Below are 14,476 nucleotides of genomic sequence, written 5' to 3'. Positions count from 1 at the left end.
CAGAGAGAGAGAGGGAGGAGAGAGAGAAGGAGAGAGAGAGGGAGGAGAGAGCGAGACAGACTGAGTGGCGCTGGTTCTGCCTCTGGGCTTGTCTGGGGACGGCCTAATTAAAACCTTTGCACGTTCACGCAGTGTCATAAAAATGAGAAAACTGGCTGGCAGATGAAAGCTGTTGCAGAGGTACTGTAACCTGGAGGAACAGCTGGTGGAGCAGGATGATGGAGAGAGAAAGAAAGAGAGAGAGAGAAAAGGAGAGAGAGAGACTAACAGAGGAGACAGCTAACTGGGGAGGGATGGCGACGAGAGGGTAGAGGGGGAGGCAGAGACGAGAGGGTAGAGGGGGAGGCAGAGACGAGAGGGGGCGGTGAGAGACAGGACATTCCCACCCTCCCACGTCTGGTAAGAATTCCTGGAGGCTGCAGACTGCATTCCGTCCAGGTAGACAGGTAGGAGGGGGGAGGGGAAGGGGGGGTCAGGTGGGAGGAGGTGGGGAGGGGAGGAGGGGGTCAGGTGGGAGGAGGTGGGGAGGGGAGGAGGGGGTCAGGAGTCAGGGAGGCTGAGACAGGCTGGCAGGAATGCTGTCTCTGCCTCCCTTGTCTCTGTCACAGGCGACAGTCATTATGAGAGTCTGTGAGAAAAGCAGGGAGGCAGAGGAATACACACACTCACCTGAGCACAGATTACTAGAACGCACACACACACACTCGACAGGTACCTACAACAGTCCGACAAGCGGACAGAATCTCTGGCGTCCCTGTGTCCTGGCTGTGGTTCTCTGACAAACCTCTTGCCAGCCACTCAGTCCTCTACGCTGCTCTGGATGTTCACAGGGATGCTGGGAGAGGGACCGGGAACGTCAACATGGCCGCCAGAGAGCCCTCCCCCTAGATCACCTGGTGGTGGGGAGCCTGTAGCAGTGTTAGGGTCAGGAGTGATGAGCAGTCATCTGAGCGGAGCTGTTTGATGTAGCTGGAGGATGGAACAGATGAGGGTTCTACCTCAGAGGCGATGGAACCTCAGGGTTCTACCAGAGAGGCAATGGAACCTCAGGGTTTTAACAGGGAGAGGGTGGAACCTCAGGGTTCTACCAGAGAGGCGATGGAACATCTGGGTTCTAACAGAGAGAGGGTGGAACCTCTGGGTTCTAACAGGGAGAGGGTGGAACGTGAAGTTCTGTGGCGTCAGCCCCATGGCCAGACAGAGTGGAGCTGGCCAGAGCCCACAGCTTCTAAACCACAATATTTACTAAACACACCGAGAGGCTGGAAGTTTCTGCAGCTTCTGAGCTGCGTGCCGAACAGGCCTGAGCCAGGGTCAGGCTGGATTGGCAGCTGGAAAGTTACCCTCCAGGGGATCCTGAGGGGGGAGGGCTTTGTACACACACACACACACAAGCATTCATACACACACTCACTGTACAAACACACACGACAGGAGACAGACTCATTCCTGTGGTGCCCCTCAAAGGAAAGGGAATTCCCAAATCCCCCCAAATAACACTCCTGCACAATACCGCTGAAACACTCCTGAAGTCACGTTACGCTTCAAGAATGAATAAATATCAATGTAAGAGGAACCTGACAGAGCTCGATAACTCTCTCTCTCTCTTCATCCCCCCCCCTCTCTCTCTCTCTCTCTCTCTCTCTCTCTCTCTCTCTCTCTCTCTCTCATCCCCCCGCCCTCTCTCTCTCTCTCTCTCTCTCTCTCTCTCTCTCTCTCTCTCTCTCTCATCCCCCCCGCCCGCTCTCTCTCTCTCTCTCTCTCTCTCTCTCTCTCTCTCTCTCTCTCTCTCTTTCTCTCTTCATCCCCCGCCCTCTCTCTCTCTCTCTCTCTCTCTCTCTCTCTCTCTCTCTCTCTCTCTCTCTCTCTCTCTATATCTTTCTTTCTTCACCCCCCCCCTCTCTCTCTCTCTCCATCTCTCTCTCTTTCTCATTTGACGTCACTGAACTTTGAAAAGCTCAGTCAAACTTTTAACTGTCAGCTCAGAAATAGCAGAGGTGTGTTTGATTCGGTGCCTGCAGACTGAGGGGGCGGCCGGTGGAGCAGGGGTGGGTTTGACTCAGCGAGCACAGCAGCAGGTTCCAGTGAACACACCTGCAGAGTCCTGACACTGACCACTCGACAGGTAGGTGACACAGACACACACACTCAGGTACACACACACACACACACACACACACTCTCAGATAAAAACACACATACACACACACACACCCGGGTACCCCAGCTCACCTTGGTGCTCCAGAGTTTGACGGTCCAGTCGAAGGAGGAGGAGGTGAACAGGTGAGAGAAGTCTACAGGTCCCAGAGCGCTGTGACAGCTCAGCCCTGTGACCGGGCCTTGGTGGCCCTCGAACACCTCGCAGATCCCTGCCCTGCTGCTCCACACAAACACACACACACACACACGCTTGAAACACACAGCACAACCAGAACCCCCCCCTACTCCTCCATATGGATGCTGTGTGTGTGACCGTGTGTGTGACCGTGAGTGTGTGAGTAAGTGTGTGTGTGTGTCTAACCTGCCGTGTCTGCAGGCCGTGTACACCGTGCCCTCCTCGCTCCCCACCACGTAGTTATTCACGTCCCCAGTGGGGAACGCCAAGCCGGTCACAGCCACCGGCTTGGACTTGTTATACACCAGCTCCATGCTCTCCTGCACACACACACACACACGTTAGATCACAAACAGATCCCCCATTAAAGATGGATTACAATCGATTGCTGCAGTTGACCGGTCATAATCCAGCCATGATTCAGGCTGGTCAGGGGTCAGGGGTCAGCAGTTACCTGAGGCTGGGACAGCATGTCCAGATTCCAGGAACACATCTTCCCGTCCGTCGACACGGTGATCAGGTTGTTGGCGTTTTGGGTGCCGACCACGTTCACACAGTACACAGGGTGCTATACACACACACACACACACACACACACACACACAGCAACAAGACAGATCAATAGCTTAATATCGGTGCTCATGACTCACACTTCCAAGGAAAGAGTGACCTTCACCCTAACCCTGAACATGCTTCCTACACCACAGCCCTGACAGGTCTGCTGAGGAAACACGCTGTAGTGAGAGGCTGTAGTGTCATCACTGCCCTCAGACTGAGCTGGGTTTTGCCGCCCACAAAGACTCCATTCACACAGCAGACGGCTGGATGACCCTAACCCTGGATGAGTGTGGATGAGGCCAGCGTCCAGACACAACCATGAGGACCGGAGGCATAGGGGGCATGGAAGGCATTCAGGGGCTGTGTGTGTGTGTGTGTGGAAGGTATGCACGATGGAATGTGTGTGTAGAAAGCATGCGTGATTGAATGTGTGTGTGGAGAAGGTATGCATTATTGACTGTGCGTGTGAAATTTTACATTAATGACTGTGTGTATGTGGAGAATACACACAATTGAGTTTGTGTGTGTGGAGAGTACACGTGAGTGTGTGTGTTTGTGTATCTGTTTGAGTCAGAGTACATTCTCCACATGTGAACACACTGTGTCTGTTTAGCTCTCTAGCCAGTGAGCTAGGCTAGACTAGGCTAGGCTAGGCCTTCAGACACACAGTGAGCTAGGCTAGGCTCGGCCTTCAGACTCACAGTGAGCTAGGCTAGGCTAGGCCTTCAGACTCACAGTGAGCTAGGCTAGGCTAGGCCTTCAGACTCACAGTGAGCTAGGCTAGGCTAGGCCTTCAGACTCACAGTGAGCTAGGCTAGGCTAGGCCTTCAGACTCACAGTGAGCTAGGCTAGGCTAGGCCTTCAGACTCACAGTGAGCTAGTCTAGGCTAGGCCTTCAGACTCACAGTGAGCTAGGCTGGGCTAGGCCTTCAGACTCACAGTGAGCTAGGCTAGGCTAGGCCTTCAGACTCACAGTGAGCTAGGCTAGGCTAGGCCTTCAGACTCACAGTGAGCTAGGCTAGACTAGGCCTTCAGACTCACAGTGAGCTAGGCTAGGCTAGGCCTTCAGACTCACAGTGAGCTAGGCTAGGCTAGGCCTTCAGACTCACAGTGAGCTAGGCTAGGCTAGGCCTTCAGACTCACAGTGAGCTAGGCTAGGCTAGGCCTTCAGACTCACAGTGAGCTAGGCTAGGCTAGGCCTTCAGACTCACAGTGAGCTAGGCTAGACTAGGCCTTCAGACTCACAGTGAGCTAGGCTAGGCTAGGCCTTCAGACTCACAGTGAGCTAGGCTAGGCTAGGCCTTCAGACTCACAGTGAGCTAGGCTAGGCTAGGCCTTCAGACTCACAGTGAGCTAGGCTAGGCTAGGCCTTCAGACTCACAGTGAGCTAGGCTAGGCTAGGCCTTCAGACTCACAGTGAGCTAGGCTAGGCTAGGCCTTCAGACTCACAGTGAGCTAGGCTAGGCTAGGCCTTCAGACTCACAGTGTGGGCGGCAGCAGACAGGGGCGTCCTCTGTACGGGGGTCCGGCGGTGGCTGCGGTTGTCCCAGAGGACGATCTGGCCCGAATAGGTGCCCCCCACCAGCAGGTTGGGGTGGAACCTGGCAAAGCCCACAGATACCACAGGAGACTGGAGAGGAGAGATGGAGGGAGGGAAGGAAGAGGGGAGGAAGAGGGAGAGAGGGGGGAGGAAAGGGAGAGGGGGGAGAGGGGGAGGAAGCAGATTAAAGCCACGCAGCGTTGATGAACTCTGAGGACACACGAAGGGACGGGGAGAAACGGCTTTGGAGAGAGTCTGGGCGATCAAGCAGAGAGAGAGACAGAGACAGAGAGAGACAGAGAGAGACAGAGAGAGACAGAGAGGGACAGAGAGAGACAGAGAGAGACAGAGAGGGACAGAGAGAGACAGAGATAAAGAGAGACAGAGAGAGACAGAGAGAGAGAAGAAGCATGAGAAAGAGAGAGAGAGAGACAGAGAGAGAGAGACAGAGAGAGAGAGACAGAGAGATGAAGCGTGAGAGAGAGAGAGAGAGACAGAGAGAAAGACAAAGAGAGAGAGAAGGAGCGTGAGACAGAGAGAAGGGCGACGTAGGAGGCCTGGACGGAGAGATGAGTTGACGGTGGAGGGTCTGACGGAGGAGAGGGAGAGGGGGGTCACACGGGGGGAACGCAGAGACAAAGCGAGGGATTGTGGGAGGTGCAGCCGTTTTATATTACAGCATGGCCCACCCCGGGGGTAACCAGCCAAGCACAGCGTACTGCCTCCATGGCGACAGGCGCAGCCTCGAACTCCGTCCCCTGTGAGGTCGTGGTTACTGAGTTCCTCTTCAGTGCTCGTCACATCTGTCACACTATGACATGTCTCTCTCTCTCTCCCTCCCCCTCTCTCTCCGTCTCCCCCTTCATCTTCCTCTTTCTCTCTCTCTTCTTCTCCCATCTCTCTCAATCTAACTCTCTCTCTCTACTGATGTTTCTGCTCTTCCTTTCTTCTTTCCCTACTTCCCCCTTCTCTCTCTCTCTCTCTCTCTCTCTCTCTCTCTCTCTCTCTCTCTCTCTCTCTCTCTCTCTCCCTCCCTCCCTCCCTCCCTCCCTCCCTCCCTCCCTCCCTCCCTCCCTCCCTCTCCCTCCCTCCCTCCCTCCCTCCCTCCCTCCCTCCCTCCCTCCCTCCCTCCCTCCCTCCCTCCCTCCCTCCCTCCCTCCCTCCCCCCCCCCCCTCTCTCTCTCTCTCTCTCTCTCTCTCTCTCTCTCTCTCTCTCTATCTCTCTTCCGTCCCTCTATTAACACGGGGCTTTGAGTGTGAGGAGGCACCAGCTAATATCAAACAGCCCCACATGTTCACCCTCCCATCCACTAACCTCAACACCACAGGAGAACTCCTCCATCTCAACCCGAGGACGAACCGCTACAGAAGCCCAGATCCGGGTCCTTCTCTGCTGTCTCCCAGGGCGACCGAGATGGGCTGGGCTGGTTCCAGTAGAGCACTTTGTGATGTTTGCCAACGCTCAAGCTGGGCTTCTTATGAAAGCCAAGCTCCTGATTAACTGTCATATCAACACATGTGTCAGTGTGATCAGCCACTCTGGGTTTAACTGCACTGCCTGTACTTCATTAGCCAATTACATCGCTTCAATTTGTCCTATTAGGGTGTGTGCTACTTTTGCCAGAAGGAAAACGCACTGGAATAGTTGACATGTGCAAGCAGATTATTCTTGATTCAGATGTCATGTTGTACGATGTTAATAAGTCCTGAATATGGTGCAGTCCTGATGCAGTGCAGCTGCAGAACAGGAACCCTCATCGAGCCTCTTTCCTCGACAGACTGGAGGGATGACTCTGACTCTGACACCTGAGCATGTGAGCAGTGCCCCATCAGGGAATCGAACCCAGCGCCACCTTGCCGTGAGGCTTCAGTGCAAGGAAACATTATTATTATTATTACTATCATCATCAGTCACCAAGATGCTGCTTCATCTCCTCCCAGCAGCCTCCAGTCCTCAGATAGGAGAGAGAGGGACGGAGGATAAGAGCTCCTGCCAGAGCCCATCAGACCAGAGGAAGAGCTCTGTACAGGGGAAGAGACCAGAGAAAGAGCTCTGTACAGGGGAAGAGACCAGAGGAAGAGCTCTGTACAGGGGAAGAGACCAGAGGAAGAGCTCTGTACAGGGGAAGAGACCAGAGGAAGAGCTCTGTACAGGGGAAGAGACCAGAGGAAGAGCTCTGTACAGGGGAAAGACCAGAGGAAGGGCTCTGTACAGGGGAAGAGACCAGAGGAACAGCTATGTACAGGGGAAGAGACCAGAGGAAGAGCTCTGTACAGGGGAGAGACCAGAGGAAGAGCTCTGTACAGGGGAAGAGACCAGAGGAAGAGCTATGTACAGGGGAGAGACCAGAGGAAGAGCTCTGTACAGGGGAAGAGACCAGAGGAAGAGCTCTGTACAGGGGAAGAGACCAGAGGAAGGGCTCTGTACAGGGGAAGAGACCAGAGGAAGAGCTCTGTACAGGGGAAGAGACCAGAGGAAGAGCTCTGTACAGGGGAAGAGACCAGAGGAAGAGCTCTGTACAGGGGAAGAGACCAGAGGAAGAGCTCTGTACAGGGGAAGAGACCAGAGGAAGAGCTCTGTACAGGGGAAGAGACCAGAGGAAGAGCTCTGTACAGGGGAAGAGACCAGAGGAAGGGCTCTGTACAGGGGAAGAGACCAGAGGAAGAGCTATGTACAGGGGAAGAGACCAGAGGAAGAGCTCTGTACAGGGGAGAGACCAGAGGAAGAGCTCTGTACAGGGGAAGAGACCAGAGGAAGAGCTCTGTACAGGGGAAGAGACCAGAGGAAGGGCTCTGTACAGGGGAGAGACCAGAGGAAGAGCTCTGTACAGGGGAAGAGACCAGAGGAAGAGCTCTGTACAGGGGAAGAGCCCACAGGAAGAGCTCTGTACAGGGGAGAGACCAGAGGAATAACTCTAGAGTAGAAGGGGGGGACAGGGTGGAGGAGAGGAGATGACTTGGGTGCTACATACAGAATATTCTCCAGAGCTGATCCCTCCCTCCCTCCCGTGCGACCGCAGTTCATCTGGTTTTCAGCAGCTCTTATGGGGACCATATGGACAGGCTTGTCTTCTCCCTCGTCCTCCTCGTCCTCCCTCCTCCTCCCTCCCTTCTGGCAGTGCTGTCTACGACGCCCCATGGACTCTGTCACTCTGCGGTTGCTGGCAGAGCCCGTATCTCCCTGCCAGAGACAGGAGGGGAGCGTGGAGAATACAAGAGCTCTTTCTCTGCCTCCAGCTTCTCTTCATCTCCTATCCAGTCCTGTTCCTCACGCTCTGAGTTCCTCTGTCAGAGCAGAGCTTAGTGGGGGTGGCACACTGAGCTGACAGTGAAGAGAAGTCAGGTACTAGAACTGACTGATGGAATAATACAGTAAGTGAAACCAACGATCCTGTGAAATGAACCCTGACCTTCAGATCTGGTGCAACAGCACAGAAGGCAAGACCCAGCCCCTCCCTCCCTCCCTGCCTCACCCCAGCCCCTGCCTCTCTCTCTTTCTCTCTCTCCTGAGGCTGTGGCCCCAGGACTCTGACTGGCAGTAGGCTGGGGGGCTTCCTCTGTTCCTCCTCCTCCCCTCCTCTTCTCCTACCATCTCTCTCTCATCCTCTCTTTCTCTCTCAAACTCCTCTCCCGCTATCTCTCTCATCCCCCCCCCCTCTCTCTCTCTCTTTCTTTCTTTCATCTTCCCCCATCTCTCTCATCCTCCCCCTCTCTTTCTCCCTCTCTTTCTCCCTCTCTTTTTCTCCCTCTCTTCCTTCCCTCCCTCTTCCTCTCATCCTCTCTCTCATCATCTCTCTCTCATCCTCCCCCCCTCTCTTCTTCCTCCCTCTCTCCTCTATTTGATACCTTTTCTGTCTCACCCAGAGATACCTCTTCGCCGGGAGATGCTGTATGTGTGTGTGTGTGTGTGTGTGTGTGTGTGAGCGAGTGTGTGTGTGTATAAACCATGCTTGGCATTGTGATGGTGTGATGACACACACATGAACACAATCAATCACACTGTTTCCAGTCCCTGGTGCTGTGGAAGAGTGAGTGTGAGAGTGGTGAGTGTGCGAAGGCCTCAGTCGTCCGCCTGACTAATACCGACCCCTACAGAACAGCTCCACACCATCACAACACAGCAAGTGAACAATAACTAACAAGTCTAGGCAACAATTATTGTAAACACAGCTAACGGACAATAACTAACACATCTAGCAAACAATAATCGTAAACACAGTCTAGCAAACAATCACTGTGAACATGACTAACGAACAGTACTGTAAACACGTCGAGCGAACAATAACTGTGACACATAGTTGTAGTATTAAGTGTCCTACCCCAGCTTTTAGCATGAACATAAATAATGATGCAGAATCAGAGTCCTAACGAGGTTCTTTAAAACCCATAATCTCTGGAGATTTATACCAGCTACTCACACTGAAATATTTACATGGGATGTGGTCTGACTGAGTGTGTGTGGTGATAGACGCGTGTGTGTAGATGTGTGTGTGTGTGTGTGTAGATGTGTGTGTGTGTGTAGATGTGTGTGTGTGTAGATGTGTGTGTGTGTGTAGATGTGTGTGTGTGTAGATGTGAGTGTGTGTTCAGAGTGAAGGCAGCGTTGCCTGTGTGCAGGAGCCTGGCTCCTGGGTGGGCTGACACACATGTGGCCTGCTGGATTAGGAAGTGGTAGGCCACATATTTTATTACCAAGACGTCTCTACAAGCGCTCGCTCTCCTCCCCCACCCTCCTCCGCCTCCCTGACTCCATCCATCCCTCCATCCATCCAGTCCCAAAACACCCTCATCAGGGGTACTCTGGATTTATGGCTGCCACGGGTTTGACTTTTTTTTGTTTGTTAACACGCCTTAAACCTCATTTTTCTTTCGTCTTAAACAGGCGTGTGCTGCGACCATGTTGGCAGTCTAGTTTTAAAATATTGCTTCGCTCCTCGTACCTCATTCCGAGGAGTCGTCATCGCTAGGGAGGAGGCCAAGGCTCTCAGACATGAGCTCCTACTTTCAGAATGCTGCTGGGGTTGCCAGGTTTACATGAAACCCCCTATGGGGTTGCCAGATTTGTATTAACCCCCTATGAGTGAGTTGAGTTTAACACTAGTGTGCAAACAGGGTACCTGGGTGGGGCAGGGTACCTGGGGGAGGGCTGGGGGGAGCAGGGTACCTGGCAGTGGAAGATGAACTCTGGAGTGCTCTTCTTGAACTTCATGTTCCATACCAGCGCCACACCATCGGGTTCATGAGGGGCGTCCTCGTTGTTGTTGTAAGAGGCCACCAGGAGCTCCTGGTACTGGAGAGGGGGGGGAGGGGAGAGGGGGGGGAGGGAGAGATGGAGAGGAGGGGGGGGGGAGAGGGAGAGATAGAGAGGGGGGGGAGGGGGAGAGATAGAGAGGAGGGGGGGGGGAGAGGGGGGAGGGAGGGATGGAGAGGGGGGGGGAGGGGGAGAGATAGAGAGGGGGGGGGAGAGGGAGAGATAGAGAGGAGGGGGGGGGGGAGAGGGGGGAGGGAGGGATGGAGAGGAGGGGGGGGAGAGGGGGGAGGGAGAGATGGAGAGGGGGGAGGAGAGATGGAGAGGGGGGGGGGGAGGGGGGGGAGAGATGGAGAGGGGGGGGGAGAGGGAGGAGGGAGAGATGGAGAGGGGGGAGAGATGGAGAGGAGGGGGGAGGGGGAGAGATGGAGAGGGGGGGGGAGAGGGGGGGGGAGAGATGGAGAGGAGGGCAGGGGGGAGAGATGGAGAGGAGGGGGGGGAGAGATGGAGAGGGGGGGGGGAGATGGAGAGGAGGGGGGGGGGAGAGATGGAGGGGGGGGGGAGGGGGGAAGGAGGGGGGAAGGAGACAAAAGGAGAAAGGGAAGGGGTCAGAGGAGGAGGAGAAAGAAGTTGAAAATGAAACATATTGTTGGAGAGGTGTTGTGAGGTTAGGTAAGACACACACACACACTCTCCTTATACTCTCACAGGCCCTTACCTGTGGGGACCAGTCAAGACAGGTAATGACTCGATGTTTGGACCAGCGCTCGTCGTAGAACAGTCTGCTCATAGACAGGCTGGACCCTCCCTGCATGTCCCTGTGGCCAATCAGAAGCAGGGTCAAAGGTTATATGGACATGCAGTCAAACAGGGAGAGGGCATTCCACTGTTGTGTTTGATCTTCTGTAGTTGTTCCTCCTCTAGGGGAGCAGAGAGGGGGGAGCTGCTCAGACAGGAAGGCTCCGCTCTCAACCTTTCTCACTACAAAACAAAATGGCCACCGCTCCACAGTCACATGATCTGAGAGTGACATCACCAGGGAGGCATGCCTTTGAAGAACAAAGAGGTTCTGATGTCCTAAATAACAGGACAGAGATGAGTCACACACACACACACACACTCACAGGAATGCAGGGTTCACACAGTCACAAAAATGCATGCGCATGCACACCCATGCATAACGAAGAACACACACACACACACTCACACACAGAAGGATGACCACACACACACACACACACAGAAGGATGACCACACACACACACACACACACACAGAAGGATGACCACACACACACACACACACACACACAGAAGGATGACCACACACACACACGTACCCCTCCTTGTCCTCCAGGTCTCTGCCACTGTAGTCAAAGAAGATGTTAGCGTCCTCGGCGAGCGCTCGCTCCATAACCCTGCTGCTGCTGTCCAGGAAGCTCAGGAACTCTGACGAGAGCAAAAGCTGCTGCTTCTCCTCATCTGTCAACTCCCTGGGACCTGACACACACACACACGTACACACACACACACACTTGTGATACTTTGTCACTGTTCTCCAAGAACAATTATACCAGTCTAGAGAACCCCTTAGAGAATGCTTCTACCTGCCCAGAGTTCAGGACACACCCAGGTCTGAGACACCCAGGTCTGAGACACCCAGGTCTGAGACACCCAGGTCTGAGACACCCAGGTCTGAGACACCCAGCTCTGAGACACCCAGCTCTGAGACACCCAGCTCTGAGACACCCAGCTCTGAGACACCCAGGTCTGAGACAGCAGACTCTCCTGATTATCAGGAGGCCACAGCAAGATGCACGGTTTGGATGTTGCTGTCACCCCCGCCCCTTCCCCGCCCTCCCTCCCTCCTTCGGCCAATTAGAGGCTCCGGCCTTTGATCTCTGCCACTTGATTCGTAGGGACCTTTCTTCTTGAGGAATCATGAGAAGAGACAAAGGGGCTGATCAAAGACAAGGAGCAGAGAGAGGGGGAGAGAGACGTTGTCAATATGAGTGTGTGAGTGAGTGAGTGAGTGAGTGTGTGTGTGTGTGAGTAAGTGCATCCATGTTGAGTTTAATCCAGGCAGCCTCAAACAACAGCTCCCCCTAGCCCCCCTCCACCTCCCCAGAAGTTATTCCTCTCTCCACAAAGCCCCCTCTCTCTGCCCCCCTTTGAAGGCCTGTCTGAGAAGGTCAAGTGTTGTAATCAGGTCTGACCCGCAGCCCCGGCTGATAAGCTGCCCCGGCCGGCCGCCGGCTGGGGTCACACGCGAGCACTCCCCTGGCCACGCCCCTGACAGGCTCACTGGCCACGCCCCTGACAGGGTCACTGGCCACGCCCCTGACAGGCTGACTGGCCACGCCCCTGACAGGCTCACTGGCCACGCCCCTGACAGTCTGACTGGCCACGCCCCTGACAGGGTCACTGGCCACGCCCCTGACAGGCTGACTGGCCACGCCCCTGACAGGCTCACTGGCCACGCCCCTGACAGGCTCACTGGCCACGCCCCTGACAGGCTGACTGGCCACGCCCCTGACAGGCTGACTGGCCACGCCCCTGACAGGGTCACTGGCCACGCCCCTGACAGGCTGACTGGCCACGCCCCTGACAGGCTGACTGGCCACGCCCCTGACAGGCTCACTGGCCACGCCCCTGACAGGCTCACTGGCCACGCCCCTGACAGGCTGACTGGCCACGCCCCTGACAGGCTGACTGGCCACAGAGCCCTGGAGGGGAGGGGTGGATTCAATTTTAAAAAGCAGTCCTTCTATCCAGTAAGTTCTGATGTGGGGTTGATTGTGTTGTGGGGGGAGGGGGATTGTTGTGTCATATTTGGACGGGATGTAAACAGGAAGTTGCTGAGGTTTAAGATGCAATGGTGAGGGGGATTCTTACCCTGCCTGGTCTCCTGGCTGGTTTAAGATGCAGTGGTGAGGGGGGTTCTTACCCTGCCTGGTCTCCTGGCTGGTTTAAGATGCAGTGGTGAGGGGGGTTCTTACCCTGCCTGGTCTCCTGGCTGGTTTAAGATGCAGTGGTGAGGGGGGTTCTTACCCTGCCTGGTCTCCTGGCTGGTTTAAGATGCAGTGGTGAGGGGGGTTCTTACCCTGCCTGGTCTCCTGGCTGGTTTAAGATGCAGTGGTGAGGGGGGTTCTTACCCTGCCTGGTCTCCTGGCTGTCCTCATCCTGCTGGGCTAGCACAGGCTCCGGCCCGGCCTCCACCTCCGCCGCCTCTTCATCCTCCTCTTCCTCCTCTGCTGGGGGAGGGCATGATGATCAGCAGATGTACCGCACCCACCCCCCCACCCCTCCACCCTCCCTCCCCTTCCCCTCTCTCACCTAATCATTCCCAGGTACACCTGACTGACATTCAGGGCTGAAGCACGGATGGGCCTCCCACACACACACACACACACACACATAAAGCTCACACACACACACATAAAGCTCACACAAACAAATGTTTGTTTCCATCCCAGCCCTCCAGGTTCTCCCTCATGTCCAGCAGCAGTACAACAGGAGACCACGCCTGATCCATCACCATGACAACCACATGGACCGCACCTGCAGCTCATCAGACAGGAAGTCCACACACACACACACACACACACACACACAGCAGGAAGTGGGTCTGAGTGGCGTACACACTCTCTGCTCTGTCTCTCGCCTCTGACCCCCCCTTACCCTCTTCCCCCCCTCCCCCCCCAGAGCACCAACGCAGACCCCCACACCCTCGGCTGCCCCCCAAATCTGACCCTGCAATTACCCTCGCCCCTTCCCCCGGGGGGCGGGGGGCAGGGGGGGGCACAGACACCTGCTTCTTGTATGCATGTGTGTCAGCCTGTTCAACCCCCCCCCCCCCCCCCCCCCCCCCCCAGCGCTCCAGGCCATGTGTTGCTAACCCGCTCCGCCCCCACACCCCCCCCCCCCCGCCCCCATCGCCCCTGGCAACAGATGGTGAGAGACAGGGGCCTCCCCTTCACACTATGCTGACACCTGTGTCTGCCAACGCGCCGACACACACACACACACACACTCTGCACACACAGTCTCCGCACACACATCCACTCCGCATGCTCACACACACGCAATCCTCAGAGGGCTGGGCTGGGTGGTGACCCTGGTAGCAGGGGTTAACTGGCCGGGGTCGTCTTGACAGTGGGCACCCAGTTCACCGGAGGAAGTGACTCCATCACGCCAGACGTGTCAACGTTTCACACACACACACACACACAGAACAGTGTGTGTGTTTGTGTATTACGGCCCGAGGCCATGTTACAATCACAGGCTGAAGGGCCTTGCTAGTAGAATACTTTACAGTTCACATACTGGATTGAACACATTTAACAGTTATATGACACATTAAAAAGTGACGTAGCTTTAGATTGTTGTAAACACATCCGCTACTGTCCACTTCTCTCAACCTGTACTGCTGTTTGTAAAAACAATAGACATCAGCAGGTAAAGGTGATATCCAGAGTTGGTCAGAAGCTTATTACTGTTGATTTTCAACTGCTCAGTCATATAGTCACACACACACACACACACACACACACACACACAGACACACAGACACACACACACACCAGTGAGCCAGACCTCAATAACCTAGCACGGAGTCCAGAGATCTAGACAGGCTGACAGCCAGACATCACAGGAAGACAGGCTAGCCTCTCTCCCAGCCTCCAGCCTCTCTCCCTCCCAGCCTCTCTCCCTCCCAGCCTCTCTCCCTCCCAGCCTCTCAGCCAAATCAGCTTTCCTTCCTCTTCGTTCCATGTGTTGTACCACTGAAAACAGGA

The 14,476-nt window shown here is 55.2% G+C and overlaps 1 protein-coding gene across 1 annotated transcript in view; it reads right to left on the bottom strand.

Annotated features, from left to right (window-relative positions):
• The window catches only part of dync1i1a (dynein cytoplasmic 1 intermediate chain 1a), a 36,427-nt gene that overhangs the window by 6,126 nt on the left and 15,825 nt on the right, over positions 1-14,476 (bottom strand). Inside the window, exons 7-14 of the mRNA XM_084696965.1 lie at positions 12,836-12,931; positions 11,021-11,180; positions 10,400-10,499; positions 9,598-9,723; positions 4,377-4,523; positions 2,790-2,903; positions 2,522-2,655; positions 2,233-2,377 (exon numbers count right to left, since the gene is read on the bottom strand). Coding sequence (XP_084553091.1) covers positions 2,233-2,377; positions 2,522-2,655; positions 2,790-2,903; positions 4,377-4,523; positions 9,598-9,723; positions 10,400-10,499; positions 11,021-11,180; positions 12,836-12,931 — 1,022 coding nt within the window. The remainder of the gene's footprint in view (positions 1-2,232; positions 2,378-2,521; positions 2,656-2,789; positions 2,904-4,376; positions 4,524-9,597; positions 9,724-10,399; positions 10,500-11,020; positions 11,181-12,835; positions 12,932-14,476) is intronic.

This window comes from Hypomesus nipponensis, chromosome 4, assembly GCF_054491055.1.
Source record: "Hypomesus nipponensis isolate SF chromosome 4, ASM5449105v1, whole genome shotgun sequence".
Lineage (NCBI taxonomy): Eukaryota > Metazoa > Chordata > Actinopteri > Osmeriformes > Osmeridae > Hypomesus > Hypomesus nipponensis.
The sequence above is the reverse complement of the archived record's forward strand: the minus strand, read 5'-3'. Positions and strand labels throughout refer to the sequence as shown.